Raw genomic sequence first — 26167 nt, 5'->3', positions numbered from 1 at the left:
GTAGGCTTTGAGACGACGTAAGTCTCTTTTCTAACCTTGTAAGAGGAAATTAACCCCATATGTGAATTGATTAATACATGCTCCTATTTGTGGGGACTACGTACACACAAGGTGACGAGAGTCCGTACGTAGTTACTGATTTTGCTATTGTCTGGGTTGTCTAGGACCCATACCATGCTATATTTACGATGTTTGCACCCTAATTGTTAACTTAATTGCTTAAATCATGTTGGAACTTGATAGGGGAATGGTAAGAGGCTAAATTTCACTTACTTAAATTCTTGAACGGGCCACTCGACTATTATTGAGGATTGGTGTTTCTTCAAATAATTGCCTCTTAATAAATAGTGAATTGACTGTTATAAAGTATTTTCTCTTTCGTGGAGCGGGCCGAACGCCTCAGTAGCAGATAGATGCATCTATGGTTCGTGTCGTTCAATCCTCGGCAGTGCACAGTTTAAATATTTTTGCGTTGGATCGGGTCGTACGACCTAGGCATAAATTTCGCATGATAAATCTTTGGAATCAATTATAATTGACTTTGTTTTGTTGACTTGAGATATAAATTTTTAAATGATGGAAATTGAACTTGGGACATACTATTAGCGAAGGGATTACTATTCATGTTATTGAGTTTTAAATATATATTTATTTCCGTAATCCATGCTTAGTTATTATCTTGACATTTTATTGTTAGCCCATAGTAAGTGTCAAAGTCGACCCCTCGTCACTACTTCTTCAAGGTTAGACTGGATGCTTACTGGGTATATATTATTTATGTACTCACACTATATTTCTGCACTTAATGTGCAGGACTTGAGGCAGGTGCATCTGGATATCAGTCCGGCGCGCACACTTGATCGCTTCTACGAGACTATACGGTGAGCTACCTTTCGAGCCGTTCCGCAGCAGCCGAAGTCTTTTCTTTTGCTTGTATTTTCTGTCTACTTCATTTCAGACGGTAGCGTAGAACTCTTTTGTATACCCTACTAGTTGCTCGTACACTTGTGACACCAGGTCTTGGTAGTTTAAGCTAGTAGTCACGTGATGATTTTTGGGTTATCTTATTTATCTCACTGCTTTAAAAATCTTGACATCTCATTTTTATTAAATGCTTACTTCTTAACTATGCAAAAAATTAAAAATCAACTATTTCAAATCTTTAAAAGAACGGATCACAGAGTTAGTTCACTGTCGGCTTGCCTAGCGATAACGTTGGGCGCCGTCACGGCCCATAGGAGAAATTGGGTCGTGACAGAAATGGTCTTTGAATATCGATCTCTCGGTTCAAATTAAGAAGAACTAAATTGCACGAACTTTTATATTAAACGTAGCGCATCACCAATATGCGTTATGTGTATTGTCATGTCGACCTGAAAAAGCTGTCGATCTGAAAAGTTGCACCCACTTGTACCCTAAAGAATCATTAGCAAGTGAAACGTAGCGCATCACTAATATTCGTTATGTATATTGTCATGTCGACTTGAAAAAGTTGCACCCACTTGTACCCTAAAGAATCATTAGCACGCGAAAGAATCATTAGCACGCGATATGTAGCGCATCACCAATATACGTTATATAACCTAAAATGACTCTTAGCTGCCTATAAAAACCTCGCGCATTTTAGTTATTATTTGCATTGTAACAAAACGAATAAAACAACTTTCCATTAATTTTTCATTTTTGAGCATTACGACATGTCTGGATGCAATGACGTACCAAGGTGTTACTGTGGCAAACCTGCGATTTTGAAGCCATGTTGATCAAATTGCAATCTGGGCGGAGACGTTGGATGTGTAAACAAGTTGTAAGTTATTTTTACTGGAAAAAATATTTGTTAATAGTTTTTGTATAACATGTTAATTAATAGTCTTTTGTTATCATCCCCATTGGTAGGATGAAAATCAATGTGGTTTTGAAGAATGATATGATGAACCCATTAACCAGGAATACTATAAATCATGTTTGCTAAACATTTGGAATCTGACTGGTTAGTACGAACTCCAGATCTTGAAACTACAAGAACAACTTGCGATAGTGAAGGAGAAACTAAAAGAGGCAGAAAAAGAAGATAATCGGTTGGAAGAGAAATTTAAGTGGTTGAAGCATAGAATAATGGACGATAGTGACTAAACATATACATGGATGCGTTTAGTGTAGTTTTTTATTTTTATGTTGTACGTGTCATGTATTATCTTTAATTGTTAACGAATTTAAATTTATGTTATGTTGTCTTTTCTTTTTTGTGTTCTAGTGCTAAACTAATAAATAACCCAAAAAATAAAAAACATGCGCAAATTATTTAAAACATCAATAATTTTGCTATTATATATTTAATATCATATATACAACTAAGAATACATATCAATGAGTCCCACAGCCTGTATGCTTTAAAGCATCGGCTAGCCTGAGGCGCATCCCATCCCGTCCATCTACGCTATCAGGATCATCCCCATCACGTCGCCTTTTTATCAGAGGATGCGCTGCAGCATAATCGTCAGTAAGGCTGGCAGGCTCGGTAGAAGCGGTCGTTGGGCCAACAGTAACCTACAGAATAATAAGATACTTTAGTATATGAAATATAGAATACTAACGTACGTGTTAGCAAAACATATTAATGGTTATACCATGGTCTCAACGGGCTCCTGAATAAGACCATCCGTCTCCGGCAAGTTAGTATCGCACAATGTGGCCTCCGTGACGGGTGATGATAAAATCTCTAAAAAAATAAAAACACTTTAGATATTACTGACTAATATATAAGGTGAAAATAAATTGAAATAATAGTAACACAAACAAACCTGCGCCTCAGTAGCGACACAATGCTCTGTCGGAACATCGAGGTGCACTGGAGTAGATGAAGTATGTGAAAGATCCTCAGCATCCCTTGGTGATGAGCCATAACTCAGTCATCTCTCACTATTCACCTCTCGTATCGAATGATCAATAGCAACCGTCAATGGCTTGGACGATCAGGAAAATACTGATCCCACTCCTTCTGTATAATGGTCGTGCCCGCGATCAACAATGGAGTTGACGGGGTCACCTGCGAAGTCCCTGGTAATAGTTGAAGGCTGAATAATGGCATATCATGAGGAGCATCGTATGGTTCAGGGTGGTCACCTAGCGGATCATCTATAATATCCTCCACGGGTGCCTCAACGCCCCCTTGCTGGGACCCCGTCCTCGTCGACCACCACGACCACGTGGGCCATCCCTTCCTCTTTGGCCACGCCTGCCACGTCTACCATGTTCAAGCTCTACTTGTGTCCCATGATGGTACTCCTCGGGCGGCACATAAGTAACCTCGTATCCTAAGCGCCCATCCTCTCGGGCAAGTCTATGTGTCAGCAGCAAGATTAGTAACCCAACGTCCAAACCCGTGCACAACTACCGCTCCCTCGCATGTATGTTGTAGCATCTCCAGTCCCAACCGGTAGAACTAGTGTAAGCTAATAGCCTGCATATCATATAAAATATTAATTATGGAAGGACAATGTTACATTATAAGTAAGTATAACAAATAACATACTAGTGCCTCATGCCTCCCGGCATATGGAATGTACCGACCACCAGCGCGATGAACGGGATTCCCGATGAGAAGTCGGGTAACGCTGCGATACCAACCTATGTACTAATGCTCTCCCTCCATACGGTCAGGTGGAGGGTATGGCAGAATCAGGCCATATCTCTGATCCCAATCCTCAATCTGGGCCTCTAGCCAGGCCAAGTATGTCTGGTCGACCTTGTTGCGATCATCACGCCGGTAATGTATCATGTATCAAGTGGGCGGAATAGGTACAAGCTAGGGTCGACCAAACTGGTGAAGGACTCGCTCGGTGACATGATGCTCGACTATATTAAGATATATTAGTGGGACGGAAGAGCTCCACATAGCTCGACCACGAGAGCAATAATCTAGCAATCCAGCTATAAGCGTGTCGCTGTATGGCCTCCATACGAACTATTTATTAAATACAAGAATCGTAAGTAAACGCAACACATATCAAGCTAGGCCAAGTAAACTTAAGTATATATGTACCTCAGCACCTTTAAGTAAATCCAACAAATCCCTGTAATAAGGGAGATGATGTCGAGCCTCGACCTCGCAGGCGTGGCCTCGCCTATCAACCCACCTCCAAGCTAGCGGGAGAAACGGTGGAGGTGGTGCATCTGAAGCTATCGGTGGCTGGAACTGCAGGAACCGCTCTCAGGCCCAAACCTAATATAGATTATGGACGTAAAATTTAAGGCATTTTTTACTATGTATGTTATAATCATGAAAATAATTGACTATGTTTTCACCTGCAGTAGCGGTAAAAAACCGGCAACGTCTCTCTGGGTGCCCATGCACGCATGACACATCTGCCTATATAGGTAATCTAGAACCGTTGCACCCAACTGTAACCAGATAAATCATCTAGCCGCTCCAGATGATGTAGAAATCGCAAGCTGACTAGGTTTCCCGAAGTGTTCGGGAACAGTATACCACCTAACATCATCAGCCAAAAGCCTCGTGTGTCAGTCGATATCCTCTGGCGGTGAATCATTAATAATCTCAGCATCCATCGCCACCAAATGTTGCCTAACGGGCGTCAGCTGCAATCGACTGGCCCCACTCAACGCAATCGGCTCCACAGGCTGGAAACCGGTGAGCCGCTGCAACATATGAATGTAATCCTCTCCCGTATAGTCTCTAAGAGCATACGGGTAAGCCACATGTCCGCTGAAGGCATCTAATATACGGGGATGCAATGGGTGGTCCCTAATGAACTGTCACGCCCCAAACCTGAAGGGGCGTGGCCAACACCCGGTACCATACCCGGCCCGAGCGTACCACTATGTAACTGTGAACTCTAGAGGAATAACCCTCAACCTAAGCCGATGAGGCCATATTCTGAATCATCTGAAAATATTGTATATCTCATCTAAGGGGTAAACATACCCAAAAACTAATATATATATATATATATATATATATATATATATATATATATATATATATATATATATATATATATATATATATATACACACACACAAATGTATAGACTGACGAGGCCGCCGTGAACATCTACTGTTATACAAATTATACAGGACTTGTCTACAAGCCTCTAGAGATAGTTGAACTGTATCATGGTCGGGACAGGGCCTCGACCTACCCATCAAACCTGTATATATATAAAACGGACTCCAAGGTCTCGACCTGGTAACTCCGGGGAAGTGGAGCTTACCAACCAAGCTGATATTTGGCTCTGTCTACTGGGAAGGTTTATCCAGCTGTCTATCAGGACCTGCAGGCATGAAATGCAGCATCCCCAGCAAAGGGACGTCAGTACAAATAATGTACTGAGTATGTAAGGCAACAGAATAACTGAAAGCTAAAACTGAACTGATGATATAATAACTGAATGTAGCTGGGAGTCAAAAATAATCTGAAGATATGCTTACCTGTTGATACTGACTCAACTCTCTCCATATAGTATGTAAAATAGTTGTCCGGCCCTATAAGGCTCGGTATGTGTAACTGCCCTGCCGTAGTAGGCTCGCTCATAGGCGCTCATCCATACTAGGCTCTGTATCTCGGCCATTCTAGGCTCGCTCATAGGCGCTCAGCCACAGTAGGCTCGGTATATAACTTACCATCTGATCAGAGGTTACCCAATAGGGGCCTGCCCACCGATTATAGCTCGATGGTGGTAAAACAATACTGTAACACTGTGTGTGTATATATATATATACATACTCTCTGCTCTCTTAGCTGAAATAAGACAATACTAAACTGAATATGAAGTCCCGATAAGGGAGAATACTATAACTTCTCAGACTAGGATAATGTGAATAAATTCAGGAATACGAACTTCTCTTTATGCCTCGTTATCAAACTCATGTAGTTACGGGATCATGCCAAAATGAAGAAAGGTTTAGCCTTAACATACCTTATCACAATATTTCCAATCACCAACTTGAAGTCGCCTCTTCTCACCTTAATCTACAACAACGATAATAATACTATCATTAAGTTACGAAAGGTACAACTAACGCACAACGAACGACAAGCTATTTTGTATTAAAATGGACAGCATCTCCCCTATAATCCTTACTTCCTCCAAATTCAAGATAACACCACAACACCAAAAACAACAATAACAACATATATACATTAGTTTCCAACCTTATGCATACCACACAATACTACAAAATAGCCCAACATACCCCAATCTCTTCATACACAAAATGACCACCGTAGTAGTGTCAACAACCCGAAATTGTTACGATGAACGACCAGCCCAATATCCTGCATTTATGTGGTGTTTCTCCACACCCTTCCTCCTCCAAAACTCTCAAAAAATAGTAGTAAAACACGCTGCCCAACAGCACCACAAAACAGTCCATAAAACAGTCCACAAAACAGTCCGATACAAGTGAATAACTCAAACTCACGGCTTCCGATCACCGTCCCGTGAGTTCTTACAAATATAGAACAACTTACTATGCATATACAGCAGAAAAAAATGGATGAAATAGAGCAGTAAACTTATCTTATTTGTTGGATAACTCGGCTCCTATCTTGGTTCTTCAAACTCTAGGCTTTACCTCCAATTAGAACTTGAAAGGGAGAGAAAATCAATTGGGGTTTGGGGGAAATTTTTGGGAGGAGTTTTGCAGAGATTAAGTCTGGTTATTTTCCCCTATTATCAACCTAATATATGAAGGGGATAAGCCTTTAAAAAGTCCTCTTTGAATGACCCGAACTGGCCCATTTTTGGACGACCCGAAGAGGCCCATTTTTGGATTTTCGTTTAAGCAAGTAGGTGACAGTCTGCGCAGTCTCGGAAAAACTCTCATATATCTCTACTCCAATGTCGTATTGACAAACGGTTTAATGCGTTGGAAAATAGACTCATAGATCTTTAATTTGACGGGTGGAACACCCCATAACTCTACGTATATTGGGAGAAAATATCAGTTATATTGGACCCAAAGTTTCAGTAAAACTTATGAACGTAACTTGTGATGACTTTCATCGACTTTTATTCCACCACTCGCTTGACTTCAAAATATAACACACGACTATCATACGAATAAAATAACTCATAACATAACCTCATTATCATGTTAAACACCCTGGTCTCACTTCAAAAGTACATGCTATAACATTCCCAATTTGTCGATTTTTCGACGAAACATTGTGTTTTTCAATTCCTTTAGCTTTTGAATCTTCCAACCATATTGTACTTGTTGTTCATGATCTTCAATATTTGTAACATCCGAGGTAATATGATTAACTTACTTTGTAAAGTTTTCAAATATGATTTCATTTCTGAGCTTACATCAATTGACTTACAACGACTCGTACATACGAAAACATGGGTTGTAACATCATTTCCCCCTTTGAAACATTCGTCCTCGAATGTTAACTAGTGCACTTATCAGTCTCATAACCTATAGCTCTCATAAATACTTTATTGCTGGCCTTTCCATCTAGGCAACTGTTCTATGAATAAATCCATAGGCCCGGGCATTCCCCCCTTTAGGCCTCTTTCTGACACCACGACTTATGGTCTGAATCCTTCCAACCTCGTAATTATTGCGACCTTCTGTCATGCATCCTGTACAAATTTGTCCTTGTATGTGTGCCTATGCGACTCTTCTGTTCCTTTTCCTCCAGCTTTTAGCCAATCTCTAGGCCTTACTTTAGGAACATAAATAGAACTATGACAAGTTGTTCCTCCCGGTGTATATAGGTGTAGTAAAGTTTTTCACTCGGTAATTTGTCAAACTTACGACTGTTGCGATATCTTGTTTCGTAGCCTTGTAAATATATCCTTATGGATTTACTACATCTAGGTAGGTCATACTACACTATCACACTTGCTTCAGTTTATTATTGCCGAGGTTTGCTACCCAACTCCATGTTACCTCTCGCTTCTTATCCTATATGTATAAATCTAAGTCCTTTAGTTCTTCTTCATTACTGTTCATCTTAAAAATGAAGTCATGATATCATCTCATACTTTGGAACTTTTATCTGCCTATTGTTGATTCACCTTAATGTGGATCTATAATCTACCATTGATAACTTGAAACCTCTTACGTAATACATTGTCCTTAGGGATCACGTCTCATCAGGAAACATCTGAAGTTATTTTCTTGATCCATCTAGGGACGATACTATACTTCAATAACTGTATTTCATCGCATCCCAACGTGATTCATCTTATGAGGGGTATTCTAATCTCATGCAATTTATGAGATCCCTTCTCTTTGAATCATTAACCAATCAATGGCCTTAACGTTATCCTCTTATATATCACAATTACACCATTATTCTACTACCAGGGCAATATTTTATCTCTTCAAATTGCTCATAGTCTTAGACTCCTCTGAGTTCATTCAGGCGATACTGAGTTTTCTTTTTATAACTTATGGAAACCATCAACTCTTTCGTTTTGATGGGCTTAATTTTGAGGCCTTACCTATTCTCGTCACCTTCTCAATCTCCTCTGCTTATCCTTACTCTTGTCTGCCTAAAACCATGTTGTTCTACCATACTTTATCTTGCGACCTACACATATTTATTTATAGTACTCATAACATTCCTTTAACTTTCTAGCACCATACATTTCCTTATGTTATTCAGGAACTTCAAGCGGGATATCAAATTGTCTCTAACTCTTCTTTACTCTCTTAACTAGACCTCTCGGTACTTGGAAACTATAGGCTAGAAGATATGTCCCTGACAACACCACTATCATTTGTGGGTACTGAATCATGGCGCTTCTAGCCCGCTATCTGATGTATGGACTATTCACAACCTTCTACATTTGAGCATTTCGTACCTTCTTAACCTTTACCTTACTTAGCTTTTAATCTCGCATTGTATCTTCTGTCTCTTTCATAACCTCTCTTCCACATAGGTAGAATTCACATCCACAACTTAAAGCTCTACTATAAACTTGCACTTCTAGTGCACACAATCCAGTGGGAGCTTCATACTTACTCCTTATGAGACTGGTACTTTTTTTTTTCTGGATTTATTGTAGAGCCGTTATAGAATATGGTTGTTGTACTATCTTTCTTGTACCTCTAATGTTAAGAGTGATTTTGCAATGTTCAGACTCCTAATTCACTTACCTGATGTAACTCGTTAGTTTCCTCTTCTCTCCCAGACTTTAAGTAGGCTTAAGCTATCTTCCGATCTGTTGCTCAGGGTATTATTACTTTCTCCTTTGGTGGACGCCATGGAACATCCATAATATAATCTTCTAATAATTCAAGCCTTTGTCTGTGAGGTGGACTCAATTCTTTTTGTTTTAACTTTATACCGGCGTCTCCTATAGTTTTAGGAATATAAACATATATGCTGCATGGATAATACTCTGAAATGTTAAGTGCGGTCATAACATAACTAACTCTGGGTCATTGATTTAATAATTCCTTTCGTGCCTTCTCAATTTTCTTTAAAAGTGCGCAATTACTTCTCCTGGTCGTTCTGCCACTTATTGCATGAATACTTGGCTTATCCTAGTGCCAACACCTATTGGAATTTCGTGCAACTCATATGATCTCAAATATTTCTTTTGATTTTTACTTCCCGTTCATTAGCCACGATAGGTGCCACTTTCTTATGGAGTGTATACAATATTGTAGTGAGACTGTTGTTACAAGATCATTTCTTCGTTAGGTCACTATGCTTATGTTGAAACCTTCTTCCTTATTTCCTCAGCTAGTCTTTCGTTGTAGCACTTAGGGAAGACCCTCTGACTCTTGTAGAGCTGGGAGCTTTTTACATCGTATACCTGATGAAAGATTTGATGTACTGACTCGCCAATAATTATCCTTAGTTACTTATCTCTGCGCCCTTATGCTCGTAGGGTTACTGCTGCACTCGAATTTTTATTATCTCCTCAGTGGCACTCTCTCTTTTATTTCCATAACACTTATATGGTACCTTTTACTGCCCAACTCCTATCAGAATATTCCTCAAGGATTACGATGTCGTATCTACGAGATCGAATTTCCTATGTTGGGTTTCACTTCATTTATCTTGCATGGTCTACTGATTTATCTAATACCTCTTGTCTAGCCATGACTAGGCTCTTCCTGAATTCCTGAATGAACTACTAATTACTTGTCAGTCCATGCTCATATGTACATTCTGGGTAACCTCTCTTGGATTATGTCTTCTGTCTTAACTTAACTTTTGTACTGGCTCCTAATGTATCAAGTATTCATTCGTACTTATTTATCAATAACATCTGGTGTGGGAACCCTTGCTGCCTCTCCCCAATGTCGTGCTTGCATAATGTTCTGGAGTCGTATCATGTCTGTAGGATCTGAATAAATGAAATATCATTCCTTTTGTCATTTACTGCATTCTTCCTTTACTATTCCATAGTTACCTGAACCACTTAACTCCGACTTAATACCATATTACACCATCTTCCCCCCTTTAGGGGAGTATTAACATGTAATGCTATGAAGACTTACTTATAAATATTTTACCTCTTCATCTTCGACGTCTTTTCACGCCTTTATTGACTCTTACTTGCCTTGCAGTAACCTTTATGTATCAAGGATAATTGAATATCTTACACACGACGGTATCAGATACCTAGTGTAACTGGAACACTTAGTCCCTTAAGATTAACTTTGCTCAAAGTTCTTGCTTTAGGGAAGCGTCTTCCTGAGTGACCTTTAAAGGTTATTCTTCTGTTGTCGATTGTATTATTGCTGGAATGCGATATTTGAAATTCTTTTGATGTCAACTATCATCACCTCATTTGATCCCTAATTGATGTTCAGTTTATCTTGTTCACTAGCCCATGCTAATTTCTATTACTCTGGGGGTCTAAATTGTTTTGTATTGGTAATCACGTTGGACGCACCAACTCATTTCTCGAAATGAGAATATGACTTTTGGCCTATACTCTTTTATTGTCTCAAGACCTGTCACCTCTTGTTTTTTTTTTTCACTTGACTATAGACTCTGTCATCATATCATATTTTGATTTACTGTTATCACCCATTTATCACATCTTACTTATAATACTTCATTTACTCTCTTCTTATTCTCCTGCTAATACTGTTATTTATCGCATTATTCTGAAAACTTCAACAAAACATTATTTCACTTTTAACTCCCCTGGTTCAATCCACCATTTCGGGTTACTCTAACCCAAGCTAGATCTTGATATCCCATCCTTCTCTTAAACAATATATGTTAGCTCCCATAGGGCATAACTGAGATGAGTGTGGCCAATTGTACATACCTCTATTTCTATTGAAGGTAACTTAGAATTATTTTATTTCTCTGCCTGACGTGGAAATTTGGACAGTCTTCATTAACTAGGTACCTCGTACCCTTCTTCACCTTGCTTCTGTTACATGTTGAAACTTAAACTTTTACCTTATGATACTCCCATGGCCTGCTATTCACGGGGTATGTTAGATATTCCCGTCTTAGGGTAAATAGGAAATTCGCACATATGGTAAGCACAATCTAATAGGGTCTCAAACAGGGCCACATAATCAAGAATTCTCTCTCTACTAATGCTTTTACATGCTGTTGTATTAGACCTTTAGCTAGCTATAATTTTTCTAATTGAAAGCATTGCTATATCATTAGCAAACATAAGCTTTGGCTCGAACTCTTATGACGCAGCTCTATAGCACGATTTGGATTTGAATGAAGGGTAACAGACTCCTAAATGCCTTGTAGCCTCATGCTTATAAGTGTGGTGCACAACACACCGATAAACAAGACTCTACTAGACACGGCTTTTAGACTCCCTAGGATAAAACTGCTCTGATACCAAGTTTGTCACGCCCCAAACCTGAAGGGGCGTGGCCGACACCCGGTACCATACCCGGCCCGAGCGTACCACTCTGTAACTGTGAACTCTAGAGGAATAACCCTCAACCTAGGCCGATGAGGCCATATTCTGAATCATCTGAAAATATTGTATGTCTCATCTAAGGGGTAAACATACCCAAAAACTCATATATATATATATATATATATATATATATATATATATATATATATATATATATATATATATATATATACAGACTGACGAGGCCGCCGTGAATATCTACTGTTATACAAATTATACAGGACTTGTCTACAAGCCTCTAGAGATAGTTGAACTGTATCATGGTCGGGACAGGGCCTCGACCTACCCATCAAACCTGTATATATATAAAACGGACTCAAAGGTCTAGACCTGGTAACTCCGGGGAAGTGGAGCTTACCAACCAAGCTGATATTTGGCTCTGTCTACTGGGAAGGTTTATCCAGCTGTCTATTAGGACCTGCAGGCATGAAATGCAGCGTCCCCAGCAAAGGGACGTCAGTACAAATAATGTACTGAGTATGTAAGGCAACAGAATAACTGAAAGCTAAAACTGAACTGATGATATAATAACTGAATGTAACTGGGAGTCAAAAATAATCCGAAGATATGCTTACCTGTTGATACTGACTCAACTCTCTCCATATAGTATGTAAAATAGTTGTCCGGCCCTATAAGGCTCGGTATGTGTAACTGCCCTGCCGTAGTAGGCTCGCTCATAGGCGCTCGACCATACTAGGCTCTGTATCTCGGCCATTCTAGGCTCGCTCATAGGCGCTCGGCCATAGTAGGCTCGGTATATAACTTACCATCTGATCAGAGGTTGCTCAATAGGGGCCTGCCCACCGATTATAGCTCGATGGTGGTAAAACAATACTGTAACACTGTGTGTGTGTATGTGTGTGTGTGTGTATATATATATATATATATATATATATATATATATATATATATACATACATACATACTCTCTGCTCTCTTAGCTGAAATAAGACAATACTAAACTGAATATGAAGTCCCGATAAGGGAGAATACTATAACTTCTCAGACTAGGATAATGTGAATAAATTCAGGAATACGAACTTCTCTTTATGCCTCGTTATCAAACTCATGTAGTTACGGGATCATGCCAAAATGAAGAAAGGTTTAGCCTTAACATACCTTATCACAATATTTCCAATCACCAACTTGAAGTCGCCTCTTCTCACCTTAATCTACAACAACGATAATAATACTATCATTAAGTTACGAAAGGTACAACTAACGCACAACGAACGACAAGCTATTTTGTATTAAAATGGACAGCATCTCCCCTATAATCCTTACTTCCTCCAAATTCAAGATAACACCACAACACCAAAAATAACAATAACAACATATATACATTAGTTTCCAACCTTATGCATACCACACAATACTACAAAATAGCCCAACACACCCCAATCTCTTCATACACAAAACGACCACCGTAGTAGTGTCAACAACCCGAAATTGTTACGATGAACGACCAGCCCAATATCCTGCATTTATGTGATGTTTCTCCACACCCTTCCTCCTCCAAAACTCTCACAAAACAGTAGTAAAACACGCTGCCCAACAGCACCACAAAACAGTCCATAAAACAGTCCACAAAACAGTCCGCTACAAGTGAATAACTCAAACTCACGGCTTCCGATCACCGTCCCGTGAGTTCTTACAAATATAGAACAACTTACTATGCATATACAGCAGAAACAAATGGATGAAATAGAGCAGTAAACTTATCTTATTTGTTGGATAACTCGGCTCCTATCTTGGTTCTTCAAACTCTAGGCTTTACCTCCAATTAGAACTTGAAAGGGAGAGAAAATCAATTGGGGTTTGGGGGAAATTTTTGGGAGGAGTTTTGCAGAGATTAAGTCTGGTTATTTTCCCCTATTATCAACCTAATATATGAAGGGGATAAGCCTTTAAAAAGTCCTCTTTGAATGACCCGAACTGGCCCATTTTTGGACGACCCGAAGAGGCCCATTTTTGGATTTTCGTTTAAGCAAGTAGGTGACAGTCTGCGCAGTCTCGGAAAAACTCTCATATATCTCTACTCCGATGTCGTATTGACAAACGGTTTAATGCGTTGAAAAATAGACTCATAGATCTTTAATTTGATGGGTGGAACACCCCATAACTCTACGTATATTGGGAGAAAATGTCAGTTACATTGGACCCAAAGTTTCAGTAAAACTTATGAACGTAACTTGTGATGACTTTCATCGACTTTTGTTCCACCACTCGCTTGACTTCAAAATATAACACACGACTATCATACGACTAAAATAACTCATAACATAACCTCCTTATCATGTTAAACACCCTGGTCTCACTTTAAAAGTACATGCTATAACATTCCCAATTTGTCGATTTTTCGACGAAACATTGTGTTTTTCAATTCCTTTAGCTTTTGAATCTTCCAACCATCTTTGTACTTGTTGTTCATGATCTTTAATATTTGTAACATCCGAGGAAATATGATTAACTTACTTTGTAAAGTTTTCAAATATGATTTCATTTCTGAGCTTACATCAATTGACTTACGACGACTCGCACGTACGAAAACATAGGTTGTAACATGAACTCCCACAGACCGTCTATACGTCTAGGGCAGAAGGTCTGGGACAGACACTGCCCATCCCAAATGTGTGAAGACCTATGGTTGCCCTGTAGCAATAGTAGCTCTCGAGATGCAGGTCCGGGATGCACATGGGGAAGCTCCATGACGATGTCTGTAAATTGAACAATATTAGTTAAAGTATTTTTCTGTTTAATTGTTTAACATCTTTAAATATATTGCAATATCTTTTATATTAATATTTAATTGACAATTTTTCTATATTATTACTTAGGTTGATACATTTTCTATATTATTATTTTATATGTTAGTTTCTTACATTTTTTGACTAAAATTCGGCAGGGTTTTGTTTGAACTATCATCTTTTTCAGCTATTTTTTGGTATAATAGAATTAAATAATTAATTTTTATAACTATACATGATATAATTAATAAGTATTCATATAAAAATACTTAATTTGATAAATTTTCTATATTGTTGTTTTATATGTTATTTTCTTACATTTTTTGACTAAAATTCGAGAGGGTTTTTGTTTGAACTATCATCTTTTTTTTTTCAAATACTTTTGAGGTTAACAGAGAATTAAATAATTAATTTCAATAACTAAAAAGATATTTTAGTAATTATTCATACAACAAATACTTAGGTTGATAAATCTTCTATGTTAATATTCCATATGTAAGTTTCCTACATTTTTCTACTAAAATTATACATGATTTTGTTTGAACTATCATCTTTTTAAAGTTATTTTTGAATTATAATATAATTAAATATTAAAATTTTATAAGTAATCAAGATATATTCAATAATTATTCACATAAAAAATACTACAAACTTAATAGTAAATAATATTGAATTTATTTCATTCGTAACGATTTGTTTATTAACTGTCATATTTTGCCCAAATTTCCCGGCATCGTCTCTTTTGTAACGTCAACTGATTATTTTATGATTCATATCTAATATTTGATAATTATCTACTAATACATTAAATTCATAATTGAGTACTCTCTATCTGAGTTTGTTAAGGAGAGCACGTAATTTTTATTCTACACAACGGAATCTTAAAGAGCACTAAAATAACACTATTCTAAATGGCTATAAACAAAGTCAACTACCGTAAGCTAAAATTTATTACATCTGTTTTACTACGCTAAAGGCACTACATAACAATAAGGGCACAACATAACACTAAAGGGCACTAAACAACAATAAAGTCACATATTAATACACGTACAACAATAAAATCACATATAACAATAATTATTCATAAAATAAAAATATATATTTTTACTAATTTTTTAACACATAAATAAACCAATCCGGATAAAAAATAAAAAAATTAATTAAATCACAAAACAATCACAAAAAAATATACAACACGGTAAATAACAACTAATAAGCATTTTATATACATGAGTTTTACCAAAAGTAAGTCGGAATACCTCGATTTAAAGTTTTTTAAAATGTGAAAAATTGATAATTTGGGAGCCGAAACGAGCAATAGACGAGATCCACTACACGACAACGCTTTGAATCCGGTGTTAGCTTGCTAAAATACGGAGAAGACATAATTTTTGGGGGACGGGTGGCTTCAATGGAATTTTTTGGTTAAAAAATGGGGGGGGGGGGGGGGGGTTAAATTTTGGTGTTTCTGCTTTTGTCTGGTCGGGGAAGGAGACGGACCCGATATTTTATATAGGTATAACGCATATATTGAATGCGCTATACCTACCTGTCTTTTCAAGTTTTGGTTTAGTGCATCCTGTATATATATATATATATATATATATATATATATATATATATATATATATATATATATATTATCCGCCAATTTAAAATTCAAATATAATGCATACAACCCATGTGTTATACCTCAACGGACAAATATACCATTAAAGTATAGCACATTGAACAAATACGTTATATATAAATTGGTCATCAATTATTTTTTTCCTGTATTTTTGTACTTGAGTCGAAAAAAATAATATTTTAGTTCCGAACTCTCAACAAAAACCGGATTCTAGGACAGAATTTATTGTGTCTGGTTTAATACGAGTCTACATTATGTCCAATTCGGTACAGAGACCACTTAAAACAATGAGCCAATTACTTTTTTCCGTCGAAGATATTTCTGTCCTCTTCTCTCTTCTCTCTCCCACATCATCATTCTCTCTGACCCTCAAAAAAAAACAATCTTCTTTCCCCACTAAATTCTTCATCTGCTATTACCTCGCCGCGTCACAAAACTTGAACTTTAATCCACACATAAACTTGCTTCAGTCTTAGCAGATCAAGAACTGAAGCATTCTTTTTCTTCTTCCAATGTATGCACCCTTTAACCAAACATATTTTTTCTACATAACTAATGATTCCTTACTTGTAACTGAGATGTTTTAATTTTTATGTTTTTTGTATAGATCGGTGAAAATACCTGACAAATATTAAAAGACTGAATCTTTTTTTTGGTTTCTGTAGAGTCAAATATCAGATCTAGAAGTATATATTTTGTGTTGAAGTCATAAGTCATGTCATTTACGGGGACACAACAGAAATGCAAGGCATGTGAAAAGACAGTTTACCCAGTTGAGCTTTTGTCAGCTGATGGGATTAGCTATCACAAATCTTGCTTTAAATGCACCCATTGTAAAGGAACTCTCAAGGTAATAGACTATAATCTTCTTTCCAAGTTTTTATTAGTTAGCATTTGTTGTCGCTGAATAAAGTAGAATGGATGTAGAGGATTGATACACGAGACCAACTTGTTAGGGATTGGGTCGTAGTTAGATTGATTAATAGATGAACCTATTTGAGTGGGTTAGGAGAATTTAAGAAAGAAACACAAGACTTTTGAAACTTGCGGTCTTAAATATCCATGTTTATGTGGCTATATAAAATAGAAAGAGTAAAATTAAATTATTTCCAAATATAGAAAGTAATTATTCTTTATTGAACAGACAGACAAGTAGAGGAAGTGCTTGACTTTTTTGAAATCTATTGAGGTAGAAGCAGATATTCAAACTCTTTAGTTTAAATGTGGAGCAAATGCCTAGCCGATAGACTACAATCCTTTATCATAATCTTTTCGTGATTTGAGTTGGAAAATTGGCAAAGGGTGAACTTTCAATATCCTGATGTTGGAGCATACTGCAATAGGAGTTGTAAATTGAGCATCAACATCAGTACTAGCTCAATCATTTAGAAAAGTTGTCTTAGTATTTGTAGTATATGTAGAGTTTCAATGTGAAAAGATTATGGTGTTTTGATGCATACTAACTGATGTGGTATTTTCTTAGCTGAGCAATTACTCCTCAATGGAAGGTGTTTTGTATTGCAAGCCCCATTTTGAGCAGCTTTACAAGGAGTCTGGCAACTTCAACAAGAACTTTCAATCACGTGTGTGTTATTTGTTTCTTGCTTAATTCCATTATTCAACATTAATGTCCATTTACTTTATCTAATACGAAATGCATTTTACTCGTGACAGCTGCAAAGTCAGCTGAGAAGTTAACTCCAGAGCTGGTAACTTTTGTTGCAACTATTTGTACCTAAGATTAACAAACTGAAAAATAAGAAAAATAGTGTATCTTTTAGATCTGTCGCAATACTATGCGTCTTATTTTCTATTCTCTTGCTTTCGGTACACAGACAAGATCTCCTAGCAAAGCTGCCCGAATGTTTTCTGGAACACAGGAAAAATGTGCGACCTGTGATAAAACGGCTTATCCACTTGAGAAGGTACAAATATTGAATTCTCAAAATTTCATCCTATTATGATGTCTATGTTGAGGAGTAAATTGTACTTATCGTTTGAAATCTGCCTTGTTATTTACTTGCTTCTATTCTTCCTCTCGAGCCGAGGGTCTTTCGGAAGGTCCGCGTACACATTACCCTCCTTAGACCCCACTTGTGGGATTCTACTGGGTTGTTGTTTATCGTTTAAATTCTGATTGGCTTTGGTCAACATTGCAGACCTTATTAGGGGAAAGAGGGGTGGGTGGGGTGGGTGGGGGGGAGTGCTCATAATAATAATAAGTTTTTTGTTTCTGGAGTTAGTCTTTGTGTGTCAAAAGGCTTCATTTGTGTCCCCTACAAGCAATGGCCTCAATTGATTTCGGGTTTGATATTGTGCACCGTGGATTCATGGAATACTCTTCTCCTCACCCTTTCTGAGCCGAGGGTCTATTGGAAACAACCCTTCTATCTTCACTAGGTAGGGGTAAGGTCTGCGTACACACTACCCTTCCCAGACCCCACTTGTGGGAATATACTGGATTTTTTTATTGTTGTTGTTGGATTCATGGAATACTCTTGTAACGTTACTCATTTTCTAGAGGCACATGAAAGCAGATTTAGCTTTTAAGTGGCTTTGCAGTGTGGAAATAATGAAATAAACAAGCCATGTCTTTATGTTGGGAATATGTTCTCTTTCAATTGAAACATGCTGTGTTTCTGCACAACAATGAATAACAATATAGTGAACCTAAAGGAGTGGATAATAGCTAAAAGATATTTAGGATAGTTGAACTTGCTCGCGCCTCGAATGGACATTTTACATGGTTGAGAATTGTCGTAGTGTCTATGTATGCTTTGTTTAAATTAAAGATAGAATATAACAACATAAGAAGTTCAAGTATCTTCAGTTTGATATGCGTCGTCTATTCTCTTAAAAGGGTTTAGAGAAAGTTAACTTAAGCATAGATGAACTGAATTCCCAAAAGTTCGAGCTTATTTGCTCACAAAAATGATCATTAGTAGTTCTTTGAAGATAGTGCCAGAAACTGATGCTATGCAATTTCTGAGTTTGAGCAAATTGTATCCCCTCTCACTCACCCGCGGCTTAGAAATAAAAAAGAGAAGTATCATCTAATGCTGAACAATATGTTCTACTTTCTCATTAGACATCCCACTGAATACTAACTCGGAGCTACTAATAAGCAGGGGCGGATTAAGGGGGCCGGAAGAGGGTTCACCCGAACCCCTTTCGCCGAAAAATTACACTATACATATAATGTAAAATCTAGTTTTGTGCCTCTATATATTATATTTTGAATCTCCCTGACACAGCGCAAAAGCATAGCTCACCGGTTAAAGGGATTCAAAACCCGGTTCAACTCCCATTGTCCACAGTCTCTTTTGATTTTTTAACTTTTTTTTTTAACTCCCTTAGTGGAAATTCTGCCTCCGCCACTGCTAGTAAGTTGTTTATACTACCCCATCTTCTCAGTTGCCTCACGTATGTAAACTTCCACTTTTGAGTTGTAAGGTAGTAAAGAACTTGAACTTTATTAAGGTAAAGTCTGTGTGGTATATAATAATTCCAAAAAAAAAAAAAAACTGTGTCGTCTGAACCTTCCATATGCTTCTTTTATCCAGCAGCAGGAAGCTAGTTTGATCTGATTGTGGTTAACTTATGTGTTTGTCTTGATATCTAAATGTGTAAAAATCTGTGGACCAGTTATCAAAGTGAACAACTTATTTTTTGTCTTGTTTAAAGCCCCCTTCTCAAGGTAAGGGTAAGGTCGTTGTACACATTACCCTCCCCAGATCCTACTTGTAGGATTACATTTGGTTTGTTGTTGTTTAAATCCCAGAGCTTTTAAGCTTAGAGTTCCTTTCATCATTTTTAATTGTTGACAATATTTTCCTCTTCAATCGTAGGCCACACTTGCCCAACATTTCAGCTTTTGGATTTGTATCTAAGTTGATTGCACATGTTTTTCAGGTAACAGTGGAGAACCAAAGTTATCATAAGTCATGTTTCAAGTGTTCTCATGGCGGATGCTCTTTAAATCCTTCGAATTATGCTGCACTAGATGGGATTTTATACTGCAAACCTCATTTTTCACAGCTTTTCAAGGAGAAAGGCAGCTACAATCATTTAATCAAGTGTGCTTCAGTGAAGCGTCCAGCAGCAACTGTTCCAGATTCTTAAACTATATCTCTGAAAGGAGAAAGGCTTGGTCTTTTTAACTGGAAAGTTTTCTTCCTCTTTCTTTGTATCTCGGTGTGGTGCACCATCTTGATTTTACTGTGTGATCTGTTTTCCACGATTGTGAAAACTATATCCTGTTGTTGTTCCTTTAACCTTTGGATGTTAAGCGATCCTGCTGTTTTCTCATCAACTTTGGCTGGAGTAACTTGTGCAGTTCATACGAGTGTTGATACATAGTCATCTATTGTTCTGTCTTTGTTTTTGGTTGTTGATTGCACTTTCCAGTTATTGAAAATATCTTTATACTGGTTAAGCTAGTTAGTTGGAACATCCATGTGACTTATGTACCAACATAGACATGTTAAAGGAAAGTAGGAAACTAATAATGGAAGCTAGTCCATATAATCATTCATTTTACTAAAAAATGCATGTCTGTGGAGTTTTCTGCTTGTATGTGGCTGTGATTTTGCTCTAATAGGTTAACTCTAGCAATAAATCATGTCGCATTGTAAAAGATTGTTAACGTCGATAAGTAATCGAATACACATACTTCAAGTGGTGCCAAAACCCAGCAAAAGAAATGAGAAAAGGAGCAAGATCACAGTGGTTGAACTATGACTGGTGCTACAGTCCTAATTAAGAAAGTTCTTGAATCGATAAACTTTTTGATGCATGACTCCAACTTTAGCTGCTAAGCCACTAGTAAGATTCGTGGAGTCTCTGTTTTATGTGTGTGTACGAGTGGGGGCTTGCGCAGAAGAAGCTACAAATGCAGAACGCAGAAGTGACGCCTATGGCGGAGAGGGGGCTGATGAGGACAGGTCAAGCAGGATTGACAAGCTTCTAGGTTGGCAAGAAACCTGGAGAAGGAGTACACATGTCACCTTCAAGGAATCCCTCATCGGAATAGGAGAGGAAAGTGAAGAGTTTTATGAAGTATAACATAAATTCACATGATACACGCGCTTTTGGGGCTCGATGTAGAGTAGCCGAAAAAGCCAATCCGTGCGGGCATGACAGCAGATTCCCAGTACCATAACCATTGCTTTTTGGAACATGAAGCTAGTCCATTGGGAAATCAAGTGATAATCAGCAGTTGCTGAGTTTGAATCAGGCAATCAGCTGAGGAGCAGATTGGACTACTTCCAAGTCCAAAGGGGAGTCATAATTGTAACAAGAAAAAGGAGCATGTAATGCTTGAGGTTTCAAATCAAAGTGCTGAACTCTTCGAAACATTCGCCATGAACCTAAAAACATAACGTGTGAGAACACACTTCTTTTTAATAGTGGTGTCCAAGATAGCTTGCTTGCACCTTCTCTATTCCACCGAATACCTGCTATCTCCCACAAACAACCAAGACTTCGGTAGATAGAAAGAAATCACATAGCCGTTTGCAGATCTCCAATTTTGAGATCCTTCCATTAATAAATCAAAATTTGACAACTATAGGTAACATATTGTGCAGTCCCAGTTTTACAATCTTCCTGAAAAAAACAAAAACAAAACATATCTATACTATCCATGCCAGGAATGAATGGATAGATAGATCAAGTAACTTCTTAAGACTTTCTATTCAGCCTATTTTATCTCTTGGCCGATACAGATGGAAAGTCTGTTTCCCAGGTTTCCGGGAAAAAAGATACAAATTCGAGGAAAAAATCTGTGACAACAATTGCAAAAGCATGATCCAACTTGCCTCTGAAAGTTGAACTATTGTTTCTTCAACAGACAATTAATGTCAGAAGTTGCAAGTTGAAGATTTTTCAATGTTCATTTACTACGTTTCTTCGCTTCACTATAGAGTATGACCCCAAAAACTGTCAGTGCATAGCCGAGCATCCCTGTGACTGACACCGGGTTTCTAAATATTAAGATTGAGATGACAACAGCTACAGCTCCTTTCGCATTTCCCAGGACCTGTGAAAGCAAGCAATTTTTGTCGTAAGGACAAAGAATCAATAGAAGAGATCAAAAGAACGCGCATTGCTCCTTAACCAAAAAGAATAAGGTAATAACAACGAACAGCGAAACCCAATGTAGAGAAATTACGAAACCATGATAATTGAACGGAACAAATATAAGTAAGGTAGACCATTCAAGGATTTATCCTCTCTCCATCCCAATTTTAATTTACTCAATTTCCTATCTGCTCCATCAAAATTAGCCGACACCTCTTTTCAAATTAAAAAGTTCTTCATTTCCAAAATGTAACATTTTTTTTCATGACCGAGAAATCCATCTGGAGCCGATCCTTTGGGCCAACCGCAGCCTTCGAAACTCGGGGATGATCCCCCCTCCCCTCTACCCTTCTCCACTTAAATACAGAGTTAGTTCACTTGGTGCAAGGCTCTAATCTGTGGCCTAAAACATCCGGTAAAATAACATAAGTGATTTTATGTGATAAATCCCCAGCCATTTCTAAGAGGATGAGTCTTGAAATGCAACTCCGTTTTTTCCCTTTTTAGTAAACATACAAACATTGTGAAATGAGAAGTTATCTCCATTCCTTAACAGGTTTGTCACTGGAAGAGAAAATTTCCTATATAGGGCTAAGCTTGAGTACTTCTAATCCTCTCCAAAGTCCAAACTACAAGTAGGTGCCTTGCAACACTCCCATAATCTCTATTATTTTCGCGTTTTTGTGTAATTTTTCCAAGTATTTGATTCATCTACTTGATAGGCTGATACCTTACTTCATGGTATCTATGATGAATAAGGGGAGGAAATGCAAGTTCATTCAATTGCACATAAAATCCCTAGTATATAAGTCTGGAACAATCAATTGAAAACAGCATATACAAAGATTCCAAAATGTTTGAATAGCAAATTGATAGTAAACCAAACATCAGACAGATATAATAGATGAAAACATTGAAGCTTTAAGAAGACTGTTTACTAGCAAGGAAGACAATGAAAAGCAACTCCCAGAAAATCAAATGATCAAACTAAATAAAAGAGCTATATTTGATGAAGCAGGAAAGAGACAAGATTTTCGAATAAGCATAAATAGGCCCATGCATAATTCGTGGAGTTATCCCGACATTCAATGACAGACATTTTCACAACATAGAGAGAAGATCATATCATAATTTCTTTAATTTTTTTAATGGAAATAATGAGCATAAGTCAACCTTATCTGACAATATAAAAGACTAATTCATATTAAAAGAAATCTGACTAGTGAATGAAGAAGAGTACCTGAAGTGTTAGAGCACTGGTGTGCTTTGTCACCAGAAAGTTGGTGAGATTTACAAAATATGCAAGGGCAGAATTGAATAGCAAAAGCCAGATTATTCTACTATCATCTCTTGCAAGTGCCAATGTGATGCCAACTACGTTTTCTTCCATCATAAGCGTCGCCGGTAATAGAAACACAACTGCTATAGGAGCCATATAGAGTAGAAGGTTCATGGAATTCAGCTTCTCCCTTGATTCAAAAGAAAACGTTTCAGCATTCATATCCTACACCCCAAAATGTTCACATCAAAAAGCACAAAACTTGACTACAGATTTATTCGTATACAGAACACATAAATCTATGTAATAATTACCCTTCAGAAGACAGCAAAATCCCCTGAAGCACTGACTTGAGTGCTCTTGCAGCTGTTGCACCGACACATATTATGAATCCAAATAGATGAAAACTTGGTTCACCCTGAGAAGATAAATTGAAATGAATCAGAAACAAATAGATTTCTCCAACAGGATTACATTAGTAACATGAAACTGCTAATACAATTTAGTCATATAGAATACCAATGCAGTGCTTTTCATACACCTAGCTCAGAAGATATTTCTTTCACGCCCTAAACATTGTGCTAGTGAAGAAGAATTTGTTCTTAATCACAAATTGACCAAAACCATCACGCTAACTAGGAAATAAATGCTAAAACACTTCTCTTTTAGCAAATTCATTCATCATAACACAGCTTATATGACCATATCATGGTACCACAATATATAATGACCGCTTCTACAAAGAGCATTACACCTTTGATCGTGAAATATCAAGGACGGCTTCATGGACAATATCTTCATAGCTAACAAGAAGACTCCCCTCTTTATATTCCCAAATCCCTCCCTCCTTCCCCCCCCCCCCCCCCCCCAAAAAAAAAAAAAGAAAGAAAAACAAACAATTTCTATTCATAAGAAAAACAAACAGCGATAAAGAAAACGAATTGCAATGAAAACCATGTCAATTTCTTAAGTAGCCACTAAACTGATTTTCTTCCACAGCATTACACTACTAAAACTGTAATGCCAATACAATTTAGCCATATATCAATGCAGTCCTTTTCATAACTCTAGCTCAGAAGATATTTCTTTTGGCACAACCTAATTATTATGCTGCTATTGAATATACAACCTGACTTGATGATCTAAGAACCCGGTTCGCATCTGAATCACCACTATGATTTCCAAAGTTCAGACGATTACACTAAAAGGAGCACGAATTTAAAGTCTAATATAAAAAAACCAACCAAAACAGACCAATATCATTATACAATAATACCACAATTCAGCTAAAATTTCAACAAAATATACAAAAGGGCATACCCCACTAGCAATGATTACGCCGGTGACAACAGGAATTAGAGTGATATAAGTCAACCAAGCCTCCCTTTTCAGTGTCATCAAATAAGCAAAGATAGCAGTAAAAAAAGGTGTAGTAGCACCAATAGCTTGATTAAATGATACAGGCAAATACCTAAGTGAAATATTTCCACTAACAACAGAAGTACAAAAAACAAGACTCAAAGCTGAGATTTTCAGGAATTGAACTCTAGATCTTATAGTTTGCATTGGGACCATTTTCATCCAAGCAATTGCTATATAACTTAGTAAAGAACAAGCTGTCATATGACACATAGTTAAAAAGATTGGATATTTAAACCCATAATTACTTAACAAATATTTGTTCAGTAATAAAACCCCAATATTTGATGAATACCAAGCTGTAACTAGCCCAATTGTAAAGAATTGACCTGAATTTTTCATTGTTGACATTAAAAAACTGATCTTTTTTGACACCCAAAAATCAAGAATTTACCTTAAATAAAACCCCACAAAGAAAAATTCTCTAGAATTAAGTATAACACAAAAAAATCAAGAATTAAGGCCTAAATTCATCACTGCTGAGACTTAAAAAATGATCTTTTTGGTACCCAAAAACCCAAAAGTTCACAAAAGAAGAAGTGATTTTAAAACCACGTTTAGCATTACTTGGATCTGATTCAGTCTCATTAGCAAGAATCTGAGGAAACAAAAAAAAAAAACAAGTAGAGATATTGTGAAGAAAAAAGCAGCAGATATGTTGACAAGTTTACTTGTTACTGAAGAGATAAAGCTAAAATGGGAAAGTTCAAGCAAATATAGAAAGATAAATGGGGTGGGGTGGGGTGGGAGATGGGGACCGGGGTGGGGGTGTGGGGTAGAAGTGTGAGAAATGAGAAAGAAGTTTGATGGTGGGAGAATAGAAGACGACCGACGCAGGATTTGCAGAGATAGAGAGAGCAAAAGGTAAACGCGTGTTAGTAATACGATTTAGAACTAGTCATTTACTCACTAGCATGAATTAGTAATTAATTACGTAATCAATTTATTTTTATTTATAAAAACAAAAAATACTCCATTGGTCTCATTTCATGTGATGCACTTGAACTCAATTTTTTATTTTTTTAAAAATAAAACAAGTTATACATATTTTTATAGTTATAAATCATCTTATTAAAAATTATAAAAAGAATAAAGTTAATTTGTT

At 37.2% G+C, this 26167-nt stretch overlaps 2 protein-coding genes across 2 annotated transcripts; one reads left to right on the top strand and one right to left on the bottom strand.

Moving 5' to 3' along the window:
- Positions 1-16548: 16548 nt before the first annotated feature.
- Positions 16549-20595, top strand: LOC104085220 (LIM domain-containing protein WLIM2b-like). The gene is made up of 6 exons (XM_009589209.4): positions 16549-16797; positions 16949-17133; positions 17767-17866; positions 17958-17992; positions 18119-18208; positions 20196-20595. The coding sequence occupies exons 2-6, from the start codon at positions 16999-17001 to the stop codon at positions 20403-20405; spliced, it is 570 nt and encodes a 189-aa protein (XP_009587504.1). The 5' UTR covers positions 16549-16797; positions 16949-16998; the 3' UTR covers positions 20406-20595.
- Positions 20596-21785: 1190 nt separating this feature from the next.
- On the bottom strand, positions 21786-25881 carry LOC104085222 (probable sugar phosphate/phosphate translocator At3g11320). The gene is made up of 4 exons (XM_009589210.4): positions 24964-25881; positions 23958-24061; positions 23605-23833; positions 21786-22323 (listed from the first exon to the last, which is right to left on the bottom strand). Exons 1-4 carry the CDS (start codon positions 25411-25413, stop codon positions 22177-22179), a joined length of 930 nt encoding a protein of 309 aa, XP_009587505.1. The 5' UTR covers positions 25414-25881; the 3' UTR covers positions 21786-22176.
- Between the last annotated feature and the right edge of the window lie 286 nt (positions 25882-26167).

Source organism: Nicotiana tomentosiformis, chromosome 5 (genome assembly GCF_000390325.3).
Source record: "Nicotiana tomentosiformis chromosome 5, ASM39032v3, whole genome shotgun sequence".
NCBI classification, from domain to species: Eukaryota; Viridiplantae; Streptophyta; class Magnoliopsida; order Solanales; family Solanaceae; genus Nicotiana; species Nicotiana tomentosiformis.
Note: the sequence above shows the minus strand (reverse complement) of the source record. Positions and strands in the feature narration are given on the sequence as shown.

Coding starts and splice junctions, on each gene's coding strand:
- LOC104085220 (XM_009589209.4), top strand. CDS start 16,999: ATGTCATTTACGGGGACACAACAGAAATGCAAGGCATGTGAAAAGACA. Junction 17,867..17,957: donor CAACAAGAACTTTCAATCAC/GTGTGTGTTATT, acceptor TACTCGTGACAG/CTGCAAAGTCAGCTGAGAAG. Junction 17,993..18,118: donor AGAAGTTAACTCCAGAGCTG/GTAACTTTTGTT, acceptor TTCGGTACACAG/ACAAGATCTCCTAGCAAAGC.
- LOC104085222 (XM_009589210.4), bottom strand. CDS start 25,413: ATGTCAACAATGAAAAATTCAGGTCAATTCTTTACAATTGGGCTAGTT. Junction 23,834..23,957: donor ATTTTGCTGTCTTCTGAAGG/GTAATTATTACA, acceptor TTTTGAATCAAG/GGAGAAGCTGAATTCCATGA. Junction 22,324..23,604: donor CCAGTGCTCTAACACTTCAG/GTACTCTTCTTC, acceptor TTGCTTTCACAG/GTCCTGGGAAATGCGAAAGG.